This window comes from Oncorhynchus keta, unplaced genomic scaffold, assembly GCF_023373465.1.
Source record: "Oncorhynchus keta strain PuntledgeMale-10-30-2019 unplaced genomic scaffold, Oket_V2 Un_scaffold_3531_pilon_pilon, whole genome shotgun sequence".
Lineage (NCBI taxonomy): Eukaryota > Metazoa > Chordata > Actinopteri > Salmoniformes > Salmonidae > Oncorhynchus > Oncorhynchus keta.
This window is the reverse complement of record NW_026290920.1, coordinates 280,787-300,801: the sequence shown is the minus strand read 5'-3', so window position 1 is coordinate 300,801 and position 20,015 is coordinate 280,787. Positions and strand designations below refer to the sequence as shown.

Here is a 20,015-nt window from a genome sequence, read left to right as displayed (position 1 = left end):
TCCTCTTACTGTCCTCTCCTCTTACTGTCCTCTCCTCTTACTGTCCTCTCCTCTTACTGTCCTCTCCTCTTACTGTCCTCTCCTCTTACTGTCCTCTCCTCTTACTGTCCTCTCCTCTTACTGTCCTCTCCTCTTACTGTCCTCTCCTCTTACTGTCCTCTCCTCTTACTGTCCTCTCCTCTTACTGTCCTCTCCTCTTACTGTCCTCTCCTCTTACTGTCCTCTCCTCTTACTGTCCTCTCCTCTTACTGTCCTCTCCTCTTACTGTCCTCTCCTCTTACTGTCCTCTCCTCTTACTGTCCTCTCCTCTTACTGTCCTCTCCTCTTACTGTCCTCTCCTCTTACTGTCTTCTCCTCTTACTGTCCTCTCCTCTTACTGTCCTCTCCTCTTACTGTCCTCTCCTCTTACTGTCCTCTCCTCTTACTGTCCTCTCCTCTTACCGTCCTCTCCTCTTACTGTCCTCTCCTCTAACTGTCCTCTCCTCTTACTGTCCTCTCCTCTTACTGTCCTCTCCTCTTACTCTCCTCTCCTCTTACTGTCCTCTCCTCTTACTGTCCTCTCCTCTTACTGTCCTCTCCTCTTACTGTCCTCTCCTCTAAGTGTCCTCTCCTCCAAGTGTCCTCTCCTCCAAGTGTCCTCTCCTCCAAGTGTCCTCTCCTCCAAGTGTCCTCTCCTCCAAGTGTCCTCTCCTCCAAGTGTCCTCTCCTCCAAGTGTCCTCTCCTCCAAGTGTCCTCTCCTCTAAGTGTCCTCTCCTCTAAGTGTCCTCTCCTCTAAGTGTCCTCTCCTCTACTAGGCCTTTATATTCCTAAAGCAACACAGGCCAACTCTTAACTGTCCTCTCCTCTTACTGTCCTCTCCTCTTACTGTCCTCTCCTCTTACTGTCCTCTCCTCTTACTGTCCTCTACTCTTAACTGTCCTCTACTCTTAACTGTCCTCTCCTCTTACTGTCCTCTCCTCTTACTGTCCTCTCCTCTTACTGTCCTCTCCTCTTACTGTCCTCTAGCAACACAGGCCAACTCTTAACTGTCCTCTACTCTTAACTGTCCTCTACTCTTAACTGTCCTCTACTCTTAACTGTCCTCTACTCTTAACTGTCCTCTACTCTTAACTGTCCTCTACTCTTAACTGTCCTTTACTCTTAACTGTCCTTTACTCTGTCACTTACTTACTTACCTTTACAGTGGCTTGCGAAAGTATTCACCCCTTGCCTTACAACCTGGAATTAAAATAGATTTTTGGGGGGGTTGTATCATTTGAGTTACACAACAAGCCAACCACTTTGAAGAAACAAACAAGAAATAAGACAAAAAAACGGAAAACTTGAGCGTGCATAACTATTCACCCCCCCAAAGTCAATACTTGTAGACCCACCTTTTGCAGCAATTACAGCTGCAAGTCTCTTGGGACATGTCTTTGACTAGGCCATTCCAAAACATTTAAATGTTTCCCCTTAAACCACTTGAGTGTTGCTTTAGCAGTATGCATAGGGCCAATGTCCTGCTGGAAGGTGAACCTCCGTCCCAGTCTCAAATCTCTGGAATACTAAAACAGGTTTCCCTCAAGAATTTCTATGTATTTAGCGCCATCCAGCATTCCTTCAATTCTGACCAGTTTCCCAGTCCCTGCCTATGAAGACCATCCCAACAGCATGATGCTGCCACCACCATGCTTCACTGTGGGGATGGTGTTCTCGGGGTGATGTGAGGTGTTGGGTTTGTGCCAGACATAACATTTTCCTTGATAGCCAAAAGGCTAAATTTTAATTTCATCTGACCAGAGTACCTTCTTCCATATGTTTGGGGAGTCTCCCACATGCGTTTTGGTGAACACCAAACATGTTTGCTTATTATTATTTTTTTAAGCATGGGCTTTTTTCTGGCCTGTCCACTCTTCCGTAAAGCCCAGCTCTGTGGCGTGTACAGCTTAGTGATACTCCAATCTCTGCAGTGGAGCTTTGCAGCTCCTTCAGGGTTATCTTTTGTCTCTTTATTACCTCTCTGATTAATGCCCTCCTTGCCTGGTCTGTGAGTTTTGGTGGGCGGCCCTCTCTTGGCATGTTTGTTGTGGTGCCATTTTCTTTAAATTGTTTAATAATGGATTTAATGGTGCTCTGTGGGATGCTTAAAGTTTCTGATATTTTTTTATAACCCAACGCCGATCTGTACTTCTCCACAACTTTGTCCCTGACCTGTTTGGAGAGCTCCTTGGGTTTTCATGGTGCTGCTTGCTTGGTGGTGCCCCTTGCTTAGTTGTATTGCAGACTCTGGGGCCTTTCTGAACAGGTGTGTAAAAATATATACTGAGATCATGTGACAGATCATGTGAGACTTAGATTGCACACAGGTGGACTTTATTTAACTAATTATGTGACTTCTGAAGGTAATTGGTTGCACCAGATCTTATTTAGGGGCTTCATCGCAAAGTGGGTGAATACATATGCACACACCACTTTTCCGTTTTTAATTTTTAATTTATTTTTGAAACAGGTAATTTTTTTTCCATTTCACTTCACAAATTTTGACTACCGTAATTGCTGGACTATTAAGCGCACCTGAATATAAACCGCACCCACTGAATTATTCAAAAATATGTATTTTGTACATAAATAAGCCGCACATGTCTATAAGCCGCAGGTACCTACCGGTACATTGAAACAAATTAACTTTACACAGCCTTTAAACGAAACACGGCTTGTAACAAAAATTAAACAGTGACCAAGAAAGTCATTGGTCACCATCTTCCTCCTCCTGTGCACTGAAACCACTGAAGCCATCTCCTTCGGTGTCGGAGTTGAATAGCCTCAGAATTGCTTCATCCGATGTTGGATCGTTTTCATTGACGCTCTTCACTTTCATCCAGAGGCAAATACCTCGCTGAGCTCATGCTGCCCCTTCAACACGCAGCAGTCCAGCTGCCCCTTCAACACGCAGCAGTCCAGCTGCCCCTTCAACACGCAGCAGTCCAGCTGCCCCTTCAACACGCAGCAGTCCAGCTGCCCCTTCAACACGCAGCAGTCCAGCTGCCCCTTCAACACGCAGCAGTCCAGCTGCCCTTCAACACGCAGCAGTCCAGCTGCCCTTCAACACGCAGCAGTCCAGCTGCCCCTTCAACACGCAGCAGTCCAGCTGCCCCTTCACGTCAGTCCAGCTGCCCTTCAACACGCAGTCCAGCTGCCCCTTCAACACGCAGCAGTCCAGCTGCCCTTCAACACGCAGCAGTCCAGCTGCCCCTTCAACACGCAGCAGTCCAGCTGCCCCTTCAACACGCAGCAGTCCAGCTGCCCCTTCAACACGCAGCAGTCCAGCTGCCCCCTTCAACACGCAGCAGTCCCAGCTGCCCCTTCAACACGCAGCAGTCCAGCTGCCCCTTCAACACGCAGCAGTCCAGCTGCCCCTTCAACACGCAGCAGTCCAGCTGCCCCTTCAATACGCAGCAGTCCAGCTGCCCATTCTTCATACATTCTTGTGGGTGGTCATCGCCCAGTCCAGCTGCCCCTTCAACACGCAGCAGTCCAGCTGCCCCTTCAACACGCAGCAGTCCAGCCTTTCGAAACTCGTTGATGATAGTGGATGTTTTGACAATGCTCCACGCTGTCAGGACCCACTGGCAGACTTGACCATAAGTCGCTCTTCGCATGCAGCCCGTTTTAGTGAAGGATTTCTCCCCACTTGTCATCCAAGCCTCCCACTGAACAAGGAGCGCCACCTTAAATGCACGATTTACACTGATGTCGAGTGGCTGCAAATACTTTGGGCCATCTGCTTTTCTTCCCTCTGAAAGCTGTTGTTGTCTTTTTGCACTGAGTCAGTTCCTCACGCTGCTTTCCAACGTCTTATCATCGACTCATTAAGGCCAAGCTCCCATGCAGCAGCTCTATTTCCTTTTCCAACAGCCAGATCGATCGCCTTCAACTTGAAAGCTGCATCATATGCATTTCTCCGTGTCTTTGCCATGATGAGGGTGACAAAATGACTACCGTAATCAGAATGATGGGATGTTTGAGCGCTCTCGATTTACGTCACATTATGTGACAGTGCTCAGTTTTTTGGCGGCATGAATCTTGTGAAAGCGGGAAAAATCCATAAATTAACCGCGTCATTGTATAAACCGCGAGGTTCAAAGCGTGAGAATAAAGTAGCGGCTTATAGTCCGGAAATTACGGTATTTTGTGTATGTCCATTACATGAAATCCATTTAAAAATCAATTTAAATCCATTTTGTATTGCAACAAAATAGGAAAAATGTTAAGGTGGTTAGTGCGTTGGACTAGTAACCGAAAGGTTGCAAGTTCAAATCCCGAGCTGACAAGGTAGAAATCTGTCGTTCTGCCCCTGAACAGGCAGTTAACCCAGTTGTTCCTAGGCCGTCATTGAAAATAAGAATTTGTTCTTAACTGACTTGCTTTGTAAAAAAAAGGGGGTGAATACTTTTGCAAGGCAATGTATATTCCTTATGTAACACAGGCCAACTTTAACTGTCCTCTACTCTCTACTGTCCTCTACTCTGTACTGTCCTCTACTCTGTACTGTCCTCTACTCTGTACTGTCCTCTACTCTAACTGTACTGTCCTCTACTCTAACTGTACTGTCCTCTACTCTAACTGTACTGTCCTCTACTCTAACTGTACTGTCCTCTACTCTAACTGTACTGCCCTCTACTCTAACTGTAATGTCCTCTACTCTAACTGTACTGCCCTCTACTCTAACTGTCCTGCCCTCTACTCTAACTGTACTGTCCTCTACTCTAACTGTACTGTCCTCTACTCTAACTGTACTGTCCTCTACTCTAACTGTCCTGCCCTCTACTCTAACTGTACTGCCCTCTACTCTAACTGTACTGCCCTCTCCTCTAACTGTACTGTCCTCTACTCTAACTGTACTGCCCTCTACTCTAACTGTACTGTCCTCTACTCTAACTGTCCTGCCCTCTACTCTAACTGTACTGTCCTCTACTCTAACTGTACTGTCCTCTACTCTAACTGTACTGCCCTCTACTCTAACTGTACTGCCCTCTACTCTAACTGTACTGTCCTCTACTCTAACTGTACTGTAACTGTCCCTCTTCTCTAGGTGTGCTTGGAGAAGATGGAAGATATCCAGTTGGCCATGGTAGTAGCCAGGCTGTACGAGGCTGACTATGAGAGCAGTGCCACCTGTACTGCCGTCCTGTAGAAGGTTTTGGGCTGCCAGAGGGACTGTAGGGTACCACTACACTGTAAACTACACCCTAACTGACCCATTCCTAACTGTAGCATGCCTTCTGGATCATGAAGGACTACACCAAGGCCCTGGACACACTGTAGAGTGCATCCCCAAAGAGGATGATGAAAACCCAGGTGAGCAAGCATGGTGGTAGATCACACCCTCAGACTGGACAGGGATGTTTCAGCTGAACTGCTGATGCCCTATTGTAACTGGATTGATTTGCATTGACCTCTATCTACCTCTTACTTTCTCCCTATCCCTCCCCTCCCCTCTAACTGTCCCCTCCCCTCCCCTCTAACTCCCTATCCCTCCCCTTCTCTCCTATCCCTCCCCTTCTCTAACTGTCCTCCCCTTTCCCTATCCCTCTCTTCTCTCCCCTCCCCCTTCTGTAATGTCCCTCCCTAACTGTCATCCCCTCCCCTCTAACTGTCCCTCCCCTCTACTCTAACTGTCCTGTCCTCTATCTAACTGTCCTGCCCTCTCCTCTAACTGTACTGTCCTCTCCCTAACTGTACTCCCCTTCTCTCCCTGTCCCTCCCCTCTACTCTAACTGTATCCCTCCCTAACTGTACTGTCCCCTCTCTCTAACTGTACTGTCCCTCTACTCTAACTGTACTGCCCTCTACTCTCTGTACTGCCCTCTACTCTAACTGTACTGCCCTCTATCCCTAACTGTACTGCCCTCTCCTCTAACTGTACTGCCCTCTCCCTATCTGTACTCCTCTAACTGTACCCCCTCTACTCTAACTCCTGTCCTCTACTCTAACTGTAATGTCCTCTCCTAACTGTCTCCCCTCTCTCTCTCTCTGTACCCTCCCCTCTCTCTCTCCCCCTGCCCTCTCCCTCTCCTCCTCTCTCCCTCTCTGTCCTCCCTCTCCCCTCTCCCTCTCTCTCTCTACTGTCCTCTCCCAGGGTCTCTCTCTCCCCCACCCATCTCCCCCTCCCTCCTCATGACTCTAACTGTCCTCCTAAAAGCTCTCTAAATGGCATATATTATTATCCCCCCCTCTAACTGTACTGTCCTCTACTCTAACTGTCCCCCTGCCCTCTACTCTAACTGTCCTGCCCTCTCCTCTAACTGTCCTGCCCTCTCCTCTAACTGTCCTGCCCTCTCCTCTAACTGTCCTGCCCTCCCTCTCTAACTGTCCTGTCCTCTCCTCTAACTGTCTCCCCTCTAATATAATAATCTAATCCCATGCCATTTAGCAGACGCTTTCCCAAAGCTCTTACAGTCATGTGTGCATACTCTCTCCCCCCTCTCCTCTCCCCTCTACCCTAACTGTCCCCCTCCCTCTCTCCCTGTCTCCCTCTCCTCTAACCCTGCCTCTCTCTGTCTCCTCCTCTAACTGTCCTGCCCTCTACTCTAACTCCCTCCCCTCCCCTAACTGTCCCCCTAATATAATAATAATAATAATATATGCCTCTCCTCCTCTCTCCCCTCTCCAACTCCCCTCCCTAGTCCCCTCTCTGTACTCCTCTACTCTAACTGTACTGTCCTCTACTCTAACTGTACTGTAACTGTCCCTCTTCTCTAGGTGTGCTTGGAGAAGATGGAAGATATCCAGTTGGCCATGGTAGTAGCCAGGCTGTACGAGGCTGACTATGAGAGCAGTGCCACCTGCCAAGCCGTCCTGTATGAGAAGGTTTTGGGCTGCCAGAGGGACGGGTCAGGGTACCACTGCACCAAACTACACCCGGACCCATTCCTACGCAGCATAGCCTTCTGGATCATGAAGGACTACACCAAGGCCCTGGACACACTGCTAGAGTGCATCCCCAAAGAGGATGATGAAAACCCAGGTGAGCAAGCATGGTGGTAGATCACACCCTCAGAGAGGACAGGGATGTTTCAGCTGAGTGCTGATGCTATATTGTAACTGGATTGATTTGCATTGACCTCTATCTACCTCTTACTTTCTCCCTATCCCTCCCCTCCCCCTTCTCTCCCCATCCCCCCTCCCCTTCTCTCCCTATCCCTCCCCTTCTCTCCCTATCCCTCCCCTTCTCTCCTATCCCTCCCCTTCTCTCCCTCCCTCCCCTCCTTCTCTCTCCTATCCTCCCCTCCCTCCCCCCCTCCCTTCTCTCCCTCCCCTCCCCTCTCTTTCCCTCCCCTCTCCCTCCTCCCTCCTCTCTCCTCCCTCCCTCCCCTCTCTCTCTCTCCCTCCCCCTCCCTCCCCTCCCCTCCCTATCCCTCCCCTCTCCCTATCCCCCCTCCCTCTCTCCCTATCCCTCCCCCTCCCCCTCTCTCCCTATCCCTCCCCTCCCCTCTCTCCCCCTCCCCTCTCCCCCTCTCTCCCTCCCCTCCCTCCCCTCCCCTCTCTCCCTATCCCTCCCCTTCCCCTCTCCCTCCCTCCCCCTCCCCTTCCCCTCTCTCTCCCTATCCCTCCCCTCCCCTTCTCTCCCTCCCCCTCCTCCCCATCCCCCCCCCTCCCCTTCTCTCCCTCTCCCTCCCCTTCTCTCCCTCCCCTCCCCTCCCCTCCCTCCTCTCTCCTCCCCTCCCCCTCTCTCCCTCTCCCTCCCTCCCCTCTCCCCTCCCCCCCTCCCCTTCTCTCCCTCTCCCTCCCCTCCCCTCCTCCCCCTTCTCTCCCCCTCTCTCCATCCCCTCCTCTCTCTCTCCCCTCTCTCCCTCTCCTCCTCTCCCCCTCTCCCCCTCCCTCCTCCTCTCTCCCCCCTCCCTCCCCTCCTCTCTCTCTCCCCTTTTCCCTCTCTAACCCCCCCAGATGTGATGGTGAAGTCGTGTAACCCAGTGGTATTTAGTTTCTATAACTACCTGAGGACACACCCCCTGATCATCCGCCGCCACTACGCGTCCCCTGAGGGTGCTGTGACATCATCACTAGGCCTCACCTCGGAGAAGAGCAGCGTCGACGAGATCAACCTCATCGAACGAAAACTCTTCTTCACCACCGCCAACGCACACTTCAAGGTCTTTGATTTGTTTTAATCAATCATTTAATAACACAATTCAACCACACATGGATACAATGCATTTAGAAGCATCGAAGTTGACCACTTAAAAAACGATATTGTATTATACCTGTACAGTCGTGGCCAAAGGTTTTGAGAATGACACAAATATTAATTTTCACAAAGTCTGCTGCCTCAGTTTGTATGATGTTAATTTGCATATACTCCAGAATGTTATGAAGAATGATCAGAGGAATTGCAATTAATTGCAAAGTCCCTCTTTGCCATGCAAATGAACTGAATCTCCAAAAAACATTTCCACTGCATTTCAGCGATTCTCTCGTTAACACAGGTGTGAGTGTTGACGAGGACAAGGATGGAGATCACTCTGTCATGCAGATTTGAGCTCCGACTGGAAGCTTCAAAAGGAGGGTGGTGCTAGGAATTATTGTTCTTCCTCTGTCAACCATGGTTACCTGCAAGGAAACACGTGCCGTCATCATTGCTTTACACAAAAAGGGCTTCACAGGCAAGGATATTGCTGCCAGTAAGATTGCACCTAAATCAACCATTTGTCGGATCATCAAGAACTTCAAGGAGAGCGGTTCAATTGTTGTGAAGAAGGCTTCAGGGCTCCCAAGAAAGTCCAGCAAGTGACAGGACCGTCTCTTAAAGTTGATTCAGTTGCGGGATCGGGGCACCACCAGTACAGAGCTTGCTCAGGAATGGTAGAAGGCAGGTGTGTGAGTGCATCTGCACGCACAGTGAGGCGAAGACTTTTGGAGGATGGCCTGGTGTCAAGAAGGGCAGCAAAGAAGCCACTTCTCTCCAGGAAAAACATCAGGGACAGACTGATATTCTGCAAAAGGTACAGGGACTGCTGAGGACTGGGGTAAAGTCATTTTCTCTGATGAATCCCCTTTCCGATTGTTTGGGGAATCCGGAAAAACCTTATCCGGAGAAGACAAGGTAAGCGCTACCATCAGTCCAGTGTCATGCCAACAGTAAAGCATCCTGAGACCATTCATGTGTGGGGCTGCTTCTCAACCAAGAGAGTGGGCTTACTCACAATTTTGCCTAAGAACACAGCCATGAATAAAGAATGGTACCAACACATCCTCCGATAGCAACTTCTCCCAACCATCCAGGAACAGTTTGGTGATGAACAATGCCTTTTCCAGCATGATGGAGCACCTTGCCATAAGGCAAAAGTGATAACTAAGTGGCTCGGGGAACAAAACATCGATATTTTGGGTCCATGGCCAGGAACGGTCTCCCCAGACCTTAATCCCATTGAGAACTTGTGGTCAATCCTCAAGAGGCGGGTGGACAAACAAAAACACAAATTCTGGCAAACTCCAAGCATTGATTATGCAAGAATGGGCTGCCATCAGTCAGGATGTGGCAGATTGCAGAGGTCTTGAAAGAGAAGGGTCAACACTGCAAATATTGACTCTTTGCATCAACTTCATGTAATTGTCAATAAAAGCCTTTGACACTTGTGAAATCCTCTTAATTGTACTTCAGTATTCCATAGTAACTGACTAAAATATCTGAAGACACTGAAGCAGCAAACTTTGGGAAAGTTAATATTTGTGTCATTCTCAAAACTTTTGGCCACGGCTGTAGTATAGCACTTATTATAAGGTGTAATGTGGCACGACATTAAAAACTATAGTCATTGTATACTAACAGTATTTTAAGATTAGTATCATTTTTCTCACCTTTTATAAATAAAGGAGAAGTTAATTAATCTAAAAGTAATGTTACTAAAAAGAGATATATTCGGGGTAAGGCCCTGCTATAGACTAGTGTCCTGTCCAAGGGGTTTTACAGTACAGCAAGCTGCCTCACTCTACAGAAACAGGAGATAGACTAGTGTCCTGTCCAAGGGGTTTTACAGTACATCAAGCTGCCTCACCCTACAGAAACAGGAGATAGACTAGTGTCCTGTCCAGGGGGTGTACTGGTACATCAAGCTGCCTCACCCTACAGAAACAGGAGATAGACTAGTGTCCTGTCCAAGGGGTTTTACAGTACATCAAGCTGCCTCACCCTACAGAAACAGGAGATAGACTAGTGTCCTGTCCAGGGGTTTTACAGTACATCAAGCTGCCTCACCCTACAGAAACAGGAGATAGACTAGTGTCCTGTCCAGGGGGTTTTACAGTACATCAAGCTGCCTCATCCTACAGAAACAGGAGATAGACTAGTGTCCTGTCCAGGGGGTTTTACAGTACATCAAGCTGCCTCACCCTACAGAAACAGGAGATAGACTAGTGTCCTGTCCAGGGGTTTTACAGTACATCAAGCTGCCTCACCATACAGAAACAGGAGATAGACTAGTGTCCTGTCCAAGGGGTTTTACAGTACATCAAGCTGCCTCACCATACAGAAACAGGAGATAGACTAGTGTCCTGTCCAGGGGGTGTACTGGTACATCAAGCTGCCTCACCCTACAGAAACAGGAGATAGACTAGTGTCCTGTCCAGGGGTTTTACAGTACATCAAGCTGCCTCACCATACAGAAACAGGAGATAGACTAGTGTCCTGTCCAGGGTGTTTTACAGTACATCAAGCTGCCTCACCCTACAGAAACAGGAGGTTTCTGCCATATGAGCGGTTTCGGCTCGTGGAAGGCTACTTACTAATGTTACTAATAGTGTTATTCTGTTTTGTAATAAAGGTGGGCTGTCCAGTGCTTGCCCTGGAGGTGCTCTCTAAGATCCCCAAGGTGACCAAGAAGTCAGTCTCCTCGTCCCCCCTAAATAAAGGCTCTTCCATGGCCAACGTCAGCTCTAGCCTGCCCCTGGAGAATGGGAACCAGGGGGCCCTGGACTGGGCCTCTCCTGCCCCAGTTAAGGCCAATCCTGCCTGGGGTACAGAGGAGAGCTCAGCCACACTGGACTGGAGCCAGCCTCTGGTCAAAGTGGAGGACGATGGACTCCAGCTGGACTGGGGAGATGATAAGAACGATGAAGATGATACTGATGGGGGTCTGACAATGAAGAAGACTGATGTGGAGACTAAAGCTGACGAGGGGTCTGGGGGGGTGAGACCACCTGGGCTGCAGAGAGAGGACTCTCAGGTAGGGCTGGCGATATCATCAATATAACCACTAGTCAATATAATTGACTGTTGAGATGACTTTAAAAGAAAAGCGAGTTGATACATAAGCTCTGTGATCGTGGAAAAAGTCGTGTTGGGAGTTCAAAGTCTGTTAACGTATCGTCCAAAAAGATCATTTCATTTTTTTAACACGATAAATAATTTTCTTGTTTATTGAAAATATCTAATGTCTAATTAAAAATATGTTTTTTTCTGTAAGAATATTCTATAGGTATGACACTGTTAATATAGAGTTATTATGACAGTTAAGTGCTACATATTTCCAGAAGCATCTCTGCTCTCAGGGTGAGTCTGAGGTGGACGTGATCGCAGAGCAGCTGAAGTTCAGAGCGTGTCTGAAGATACTGATGACAGAGCTCAGGACGTTAGCTACGGGCTATGAGGTGGACGGAGGGAAGCTGCGCTTTCAGCTTTACAGCTGGTTAGAGAAGGAGATAGGGGCCATGCACCGCATCTGCAACTACAAGGTACACACACATAGCATCTGCCACTACAAGGTACACACACATAGCATCTGCCACTACAAGGTACACACACATAGCATCTGCCACTACAAGGTACACACACATAGCATCTGCCACTACAAGGTACACACACATAGCATCTGCCACTACAAGGTACACACACATAGCATCTGCCACTACAAGGTACACACACATAGCATCTGCCACTACAAGGTACACACACATAGCATCTGCCACTACAAGGTACACACACATAGCATCTGCCACTACAAGGTACACCCACACAGCATCTGCCACTACAAGGTACACACACACACCATCTGCCACTACAAGGTACACACATAAACAGCATCTGACACTACACGGTACACACACACAGCATCTGCCACTACAAGGTACACACATAAACAGCATCTGACACTACACGGTATACACACACAGCATCTGCCACTACAAGGTACACCCACACAGCATCTGCCACTACAAGGTACACACACACACCATCTGCCACTACAAGGTACACACATAAACAGCATCTGACACTACACGGTATACACACACAGCATCTGCCACTACAAGGTACACCCACACAGCATCTGCCACTACAAGGTACACACACACACCATCTGCCACTACAAGGTACACACACACACCATCTGCCACTACAAAGTACACACACACCATCTGCCACTACAAAGTACACACACACCATCTGCCACTACAAAGTACACACACACCATCTGCCACTACAAAGTACACACACACCATCTGCCACTACAAGGTGTACACATACACCATCTGCCACTACAAGGTACACACACACACACAGAGCATCTGCCACTACAAGGTACACACACACACCATCTGCCACTACAAGGTACACACACACACACAGAGCATCTGCCACCACAAGGTACACACACACACCATCTGCCACTACAAGGTACACACACCATCTGCCATCTGCACACTACAAGGTACACACACACACACACACACACACACAGAGCATCTGCCACCACAAGGTACACACACACAGTACACATACACACCATCTGCCACTACAAGGTACACACACCATCTGCCACTACAAGGTACACATACACTGCATCTGCAACTACAACTGCACACACACACACACACACACACACACACACTGCATCTGCAGCTACAAGGTACACACACACTTCATCTGCAGCTACAAGGTACACACACACTTCATCTGCAGCTACAAGGTACACACACAGACACTTCATCTGCAACTACAAGGTACACACACAGACACTTAATCTGCCACTACAAGGCACACACACACTTCATCTGCCACTACAAGGTACACACACACTTCATCTGCCACTACAAGGTACACAGCTCCCTTTAAAGGACACTCAGAGGGTTGCACATTTCTGCTATTTTTCCCAAAATTACTTCCTGAATTGACTGTATTGAAATGTAATTGACCCCAACCATGTCACCTACTAGATCCTAACCACCACGTCTCATCAGACATACTGTACCAGAACTGGATAGAGTTGAATTAAACAGTATTTCCTGTAACTGTTCCTGCTACAGTACCAGAACAGCATCAAGATCAAACCCTTTGTCCTCTTCTCTTCTTCAGGTGACGGGGAAGGAGGAGAGCCAGGAGCTGGAGAGATGGGATGATGGAGTAGAGGACGTGTTTGAGGAGTCCCTGGGGGGTGGCGGGGGTGCGGGGGCGTATGAGCGCCACCAGCTGGGGCGTAGGCGTCTCGCAGCCAAGCAGCTTCATGCTGAGAGGAGGAAGGCGTGGCTGAGGAAGAACCAGGCTCTGCTCCGAGTCTTCCTGTCCTACTGCAGCCTGCACGGAGCCAAGGGAGGGGGGGTCACCTCAGTGCGCATGGAGCTCATCTTCCTGCTGCAAGAGAGCCAACAGGTAGGTGCTGAAGAAACACACACACAGGTCAGACACACTCTCTCTCACTCTCTCTCTCTCACTCTCACTCTCTGTCCCTCCCTCCCCGTATCACCTCTCTGATATATTCTTGCTCTTCTCTTCCCCTTGTCTCTCCTTTCTCTTATTCTCCCCTCTCCTCCTCCAGGAGACTACAGTGAAACAGCTCCAGTCCCCCCTGCCCCTCCCCACCACCCTCCCCCTCCTCTCAGCCAGTATCGCCACCACCAAGACAGTGATCTCCAACCCTGTCCTCCACCTTAGCAACCACATCCATGACATCCTTCACACCATCACACAGATGGAGCTGCCTCCACACCCTGACCTCATGGACGACAGGGTATGTATGGGTCTGTTAGTACGACAGGGTATGTATGGGTCTGTTAGTACGACAGGGTATGTATGGGTCTGTTAGTACGACAGGGTATGTATGGGTCTGTTAGTACGACAGGGTATGTATGGGTCTGTTAGTACGACAGGGTATGTATTGGTCTGTTAGTACGACAGGGTATGTATGGGTCTGTTAGTACGACAGGGTATGTATGGGTCTGTTAGTACGACAGGGTATGTATGGGTCTGTTAGTACGACAGGGTATGTATGGGTCTGTTAGTACGACAGGGTATGTATGGGTCTGTTAGTACGACAGGGTATGTATGGGTCTGTTAGTACGACAGGGTATGTATGGGTCTGTTAGTACGACAGGGTATGTATGGGTCTGTTAGTACGACAGGGTATGTATGGGTCTGTTAGTACGACAGGGTATGTATGGGTCTGTTAGTACGACAGGGTATGTATGGGTCTGTTAGTACGACAGGGTATGTATGGGTCTGTTAGTACGACAGGGTATGTATGGGTCTGTCTAGTACGGCTATGTAGTTGGTAGATGTATGGGTCTGTTAGTACGACAGGGTATGTATGGGTCTGTTAGTACGACAGGGTATGTATGGGTCTGTTAGTACGACAGGGTATGTATGGGTCTGTTAGTACGACAGGGTATGTATGGGTCTGTTAGTACGACAGGGTATGTATGGGTCTGTTAGTACGACAGGGTATGTATGGGTCTGTTAGTACGACAGCCTGGGGGTTCAAAACAATCACACATTTAAAACACACTACTAAACTGCCAACAGGTATGATTGTCACAAGGAGTCTTCATTCAAAGATAAATCCCCACACAGCAGACCTTTCTGTCATAGTCTCATGTTGGCTATTCATCTAGAAATGGTTTGTTCCTCCATGAGATGAGATGAGTGTAGTTTGTCTCTCATCTCTCCAGGTGAATCTCCTGCACACCCTGGCTGCCTCTCTGTCTGCCTGCATCTATCAAGCCCTGTGTGACAGCCATAGCTACAGGTACACACACACACACACACATTTTGATGACCTATAGTTTGAGTTCATACTGTCATTTCCTGTTGAGATGAATTGTTATGACTGTCTGATCCTGACCTTGGCTCTTTCCCATGGTACCTTGCAGCAGCCAGGCAGAGGCCAATCAGTTTACAGGGATGGTGTACCAGGGCCTGCTGCTGAGTGAGAGGAGACGGCTACGCACTGAGAGCATCGAGGAGCATGCTACACCCACCTCTGCCCCCGCGCAGTGGCCAGGTACACACACAGCTCTGCCCCCACGCAGTGGCCAGGTACACACACAGCTCTGCCCCGCGCAGTGGCCAGGTACACACACAGCTCTGCCCCCACACAGTGGCCAGGTACACACACAGCTCTGCCCCCACACAGTGGCCAGGTACACACACAGCTCTGCCCCCACACAGTGGCCAGGTACACACACAGCTCTGCCCCCACACAGTGGCCAGGTACACACACAGCTCTGCCCCCGCGCAGTGGCCAGGTACACACACAGCTCTGCCCCCACGCAGTGGCCAGGTACCTAGCTCTGTTTGCAGTGGCCAGGTACACACACAGCTCTGCCCCCACGCAGTGGCCAGGTACACACACAGCTCTGCCCCCCGCAGTGGCCAGGTACACACACAGCTCTGCCCCCACACAGTGGCCAGGTACACACACAGCTCTGCCCCCACACAGTGGCCAGGTACACACACAGCTCTGCCCCCGCGCAGTGGCCAGGTACACACACAGCTCTGCCCCCACACAGTGGCCAGGTACACACAGCTCTGCCCCCACACAGTGGCCAGGTACACACACAGCTCTGCCCCCACGCAGTGGCCAGGTACACACACAGCTCTGCCCCACGCAGTGGCCAGGTACACACACAGCTCTGCCCCCACGCAGTGGCCAGGTACACACACAGCTCTGCCCCCACGCAGTGGCCAGGTACACACACAGCTCTGCCCCCACACAGTGGCCAGGTACACACACAGCTCTGCCCCCACACAGTGGCCAGGTACACACACAGCTCTGCCCCCACGCAGTGGCCAGGTACACACACAGCTCTGCCCCCACACAGTGGCCAGGTACACACAGCTCTGCCCCCACACAGTGGCCAGGTACACACACAGCTCTGCCCCCACGCAGTGGCCAGGTACACACAGCTCTGCCCCCACGCAGTGGCCAGGTACACACAGCTCTGCCCCACGCAGTGGCCAGGTACACACACAGCTCTGCCCCCACGCAGTGGCCAGGTACACACACAGCTCTGCCCCCACACAGTGGCCAGGTACACACACAGCTCTGCCCCACGCAGTGGCCAGGTACACACACAGCTCTGCCCCCACGCAGTGGCCAGGTACACACACAGCTCTGCCCCCACACAGTGGCCAGGTACACACACAGCTCTGCCCCACACAGTGGCCAGGTACACACACAGCTCTGCCCCCACGCAGTGGCCAGGTGGCAGGTACACACACAGCTCTGCCCCCACACAGTGGCCAGGTACACACAGCTCTGCCCCCACGCAGTGGCCAGGTACACACACAGCTCTGCCCCCACGCAGTGGCCAGGTACACACAGCTCTGCCCCCACGCAGTGGCCAGGTACACACACAGCTCTGCCCCCACACAGTGGCCAGGTACACACACAGCTCTGCCCCCACACAGTGGCCAGGTACACACACAGCTCTGCCCCCACACAGTGGCCAGGTACACACACAGCTCTGCCCCCACACAGTGGCCAGGTACACACACAGCTCTGCCCCCACACAGTGGCCAGGTACACACACAGCTCTGCCCCCACACAGTGGCCAGGTACACACACAGCTCTGCCCCCACACAGTGGCCAGGTACACACACAGCTCTGCCCCCACACAGTGGCCAGGTACACACACAGCTCTGCCCCCACACAGTGGCCAGGTACACACACAGCTCTGCCCCCACGCAGTGGCCAGGTACACACAGCTCTGCCCCCACACAGTGGCCAGGTAGCTCTGCCCCCACGCAGTGGCCAGGTACACACACAGCTCTGCCCCCACACAGTGGCCAGGTACACACACAGCTCTGCCCCCACGCAGTGGCCAGGTACACACACAGCTCTGCCCCCACACAGTGGCCAGGTACACACACAGCTCTGCCCCCACGCAGTGGCCAGGTACACACACAGCTCTGCCCCCACGCAGTGGCCAGGTACACACACAGCTCTGCCCCCGCGCAGTGGCCAGGTACACACACAGCTCTGCCAGTCACAGTAAATGAATGTCTATCAAATCATCGTCTGAGCAGACAGCTGAATGGACAACATGACTGCTATGTTTGCTGAATCTGTCAAGAGGTGGGGAAAGAGGGAAGGGGAGGGAGGACAGGGAGAAGAGAAAAATAATTGAATTGAGAGAACAGACAGAGAGAGGACTGATAAAGAGGGAGACAGAAACAGAGAGAGGAGGGACAGACAGAGATGACTGACAGAAACAGAGAGACAGAGGTGACTAACAGTGAGAGAGAAACAGATGGTACTCAGTAATAGCAGCTCTGTAGCCTGTGGGGAATAAAACAGAAGGAGACGCTGGGATGGATGGATGGATGTCACGCCATCTCTCCACTGTTAATATGTAGCGGGAATCTTATTACAGCACGAGTCTGGTTCTGTAGTAGATAACTATCTAATAATATCATTAGAACAGTCTAATGTGGTTCTGTAGTAGATAACTATCTAATAATATCATTAGATCAGTCTAATGTGGTTCTGTAGTAGATAACTATCTAATAATATCATTAAATCAGTCTAATGTGGTTCTGTAGTAGATAACTATCTAATAATATCATTAGATCAGTCTAATGTGGTTCTGTAGTAGATAACTATCTAATAATATCATTAGATCAGTCTAATGTGGTTCTGTAGTAGATAACTATCTAATAATATCATTAGATCAGTCTAATGTGGTTCTGTAGTAGATAACTATCTAATAATATCATTAGAACAGTCTAATGTGGTTCTGTAGTAGATAACTATCTAATAATATCATTAGAACAGTCTAATGTGGTTCTGTAGTAGATAACTATCTAATAATATCATTAGATCAGTCTAATGTGGTTCTGTAGTAGATAACTATCTAATAATATCATTAGATCAGTCTAATGTGGTTCTGTAGTAGATAACTATCTAATAATATCATTAGATCAGTCTAATGTGGTTCTGTAGTAGATAACTATCTAATAATATCATTAGATCAGTCTAATGTGGTTCTGTAGTAGATAACTATCTAATAATATCATTAGATCAGTCTAATGTGGTTCTGTAGTAGATAACTATCTAATAATATCATTAGAACAGTCTAATGTGGTTCTGTAGTAGATAACTATCTAATACTCATTAGATCAGTCTAATGTGGTTCTGTAGTAGATAACTATCTAATAATATCATTAGATCAGTCTAATGTGGTTCTGTAGTAGATAACTATCTAATAATATCATTAGATCAGTCTAATGTGGTTCTGTAGTAGATAACTATCTAATAATATCATTAGATCAGTCTAATGTGGTTCTGTAGTAGATAACTATCTAATAATATCATTAGAAGTAGTCTATCTAATGTGATTCTGGTTCTGTAGTAGATAACTATCTAATAATATCATTAGATCAGTCTAATGTGGTTCTGTAGTAGATAACTATCTAATAATATCATTAGATCAGTCTAATGTGGTTCTGTAGTAGATAACTATCTAATAATATCATTAGATCAGTCTAATGTGGTTCTGTAGTAGATAACTATCTAATAATATCATTAGATCAGTCTAATGTGGTTCTGTAGTAGATAACTATCTAATAATATCATTAGATCAGTCTAATGTGGTTCTGTAGTAGATAACTATCTAATAATATCATTAGATCAGTCTAATGTGGTTCTGTAGTAGATAACTATCTAATAATATCATTAGATCAGTCTAATGTGGTTCTGTAGTAGATAACTATCTAATAATTCTGTATCATTAATATCATTAGATCAGTCTAATGTGGTTCTGTAGTAGATAACTATCTAATAATATCATTAGATCAGTCTAATGTGGTTCTGTAGTAGATAACTATCTAATAATATCATTAGATCAGTCTAATGTGGTTCTGTAGTAGATAACTATCTAATAATATCATTAGATCAGTCTAATGTGGTTCTGTAGTAGATAACTATCTAATAATATCATTAGATCAGTCTAATGTGGTTCTGTAGTAGATAACTATCTAATAATATCATTAGATCAGTCTAATGTGGTTCTGTAGTAGATAACTATCTAATAATATCATTAGATCAGTCTAATGTGGTTCTGTAGTAGATAACTATCTAATAATATCATTAGATCAGTCTAATGTGGTTCTGTAGTAGATAACTATCTAATAATATCATTAGATCAGTCTAATGTGGTTCTGTAGTAGATAACTATCTAATAATATCATTAGATCAGTCTAATGTGGTTCTGTAGTAGATAACTATCTAATAATATCATTAGATCAGTCTAATGTGGTTCTGTAGTAGATAACTATCTAATAATATCATTAGATCAGTCTAATGTGGTTCTGTAGTAGATAACTATCTAATAATATCATTAGATCAGTCTAATGTGGTTCTGTAGTAGATAACTATCTAATAATATCATTAGATCAGTCTAATGTGGTTCTGTAGTAGATAACTATCTAATAATATCATTAGATCAGTCTAATGTGGTTCTGTAGTAGATAACTATCTAATAATATCATTAGATCAGTCTAATGTGGTTCTGTAGTAGATAACTATCTAATAATATCATTAGATCAGTCTAATGTGGTTCTGTAGTAGATAACTATCTAATAATATCATTAGATCAGTATCTAGATGTCTAATGTTCTGTAGTAGATAACTATCTAATAATATCATTAGAACAGTCTAATGTGGTTCTGTAGTAGATAACTATCTAATAATATAATTAGATCAGTCTAATGTGGTTCTGTAGTAGATAACTATCTAATAATATCATTAGATCAGTCTAATGTGGT

At 47.8% G+C, this 20,015-nt stretch overlaps 1 protein-coding gene across 43 annotated transcripts in view; it reads left to right on the top strand.

The window, feature by feature from the left end:
• Positions 1 to 20,015, top strand: part of dmxl2 (Dmx-like 2) — a 137,406-nt gene that overhangs the window by 62,982 nt on the left and 54,409 nt on the right. For 40 of the 43 annotated variants that reach the window (XR_008131806.1, XR_008131801.1, XR_008131802.1 and 37 more), the window contains exons 31-38: positions 6,743 to 7,007; positions 7,928 to 8,133; positions 10,801 to 11,202; positions 11,510 to 11,710; positions 13,329 to 13,622; positions 13,789 to 13,980; positions 14,918 to 14,994; positions 15,119 to 15,249. Coding sequence is in view for 2 of the 43 variants with exons in the window: in XM_052515879.1 (XP_052371839.1) it covers positions 6,743 to 7,007; positions 7,928 to 8,133; positions 10,801 to 11,202; positions 11,510 to 11,710; positions 13,329 to 13,622; positions 13,789 to 13,980; positions 14,918 to 14,994; positions 15,119 to 15,249 (1,768 nt within the window). In the remaining 41 variants the exon portion in view is untranslated. The remainder of the gene's footprint in view (positions 1 to 6,742; positions 7,008 to 7,927; positions 8,134 to 10,800; positions 11,203 to 11,509; positions 11,711 to 13,328; positions 13,623 to 13,788; positions 13,981 to 14,917; positions 14,995 to 15,118; positions 15,250 to 20,015) is intronic. The other 3 variants (XR_008131832.1, XR_008131829.1, XM_052515880.1) reach the window with 1 other exon arrangement.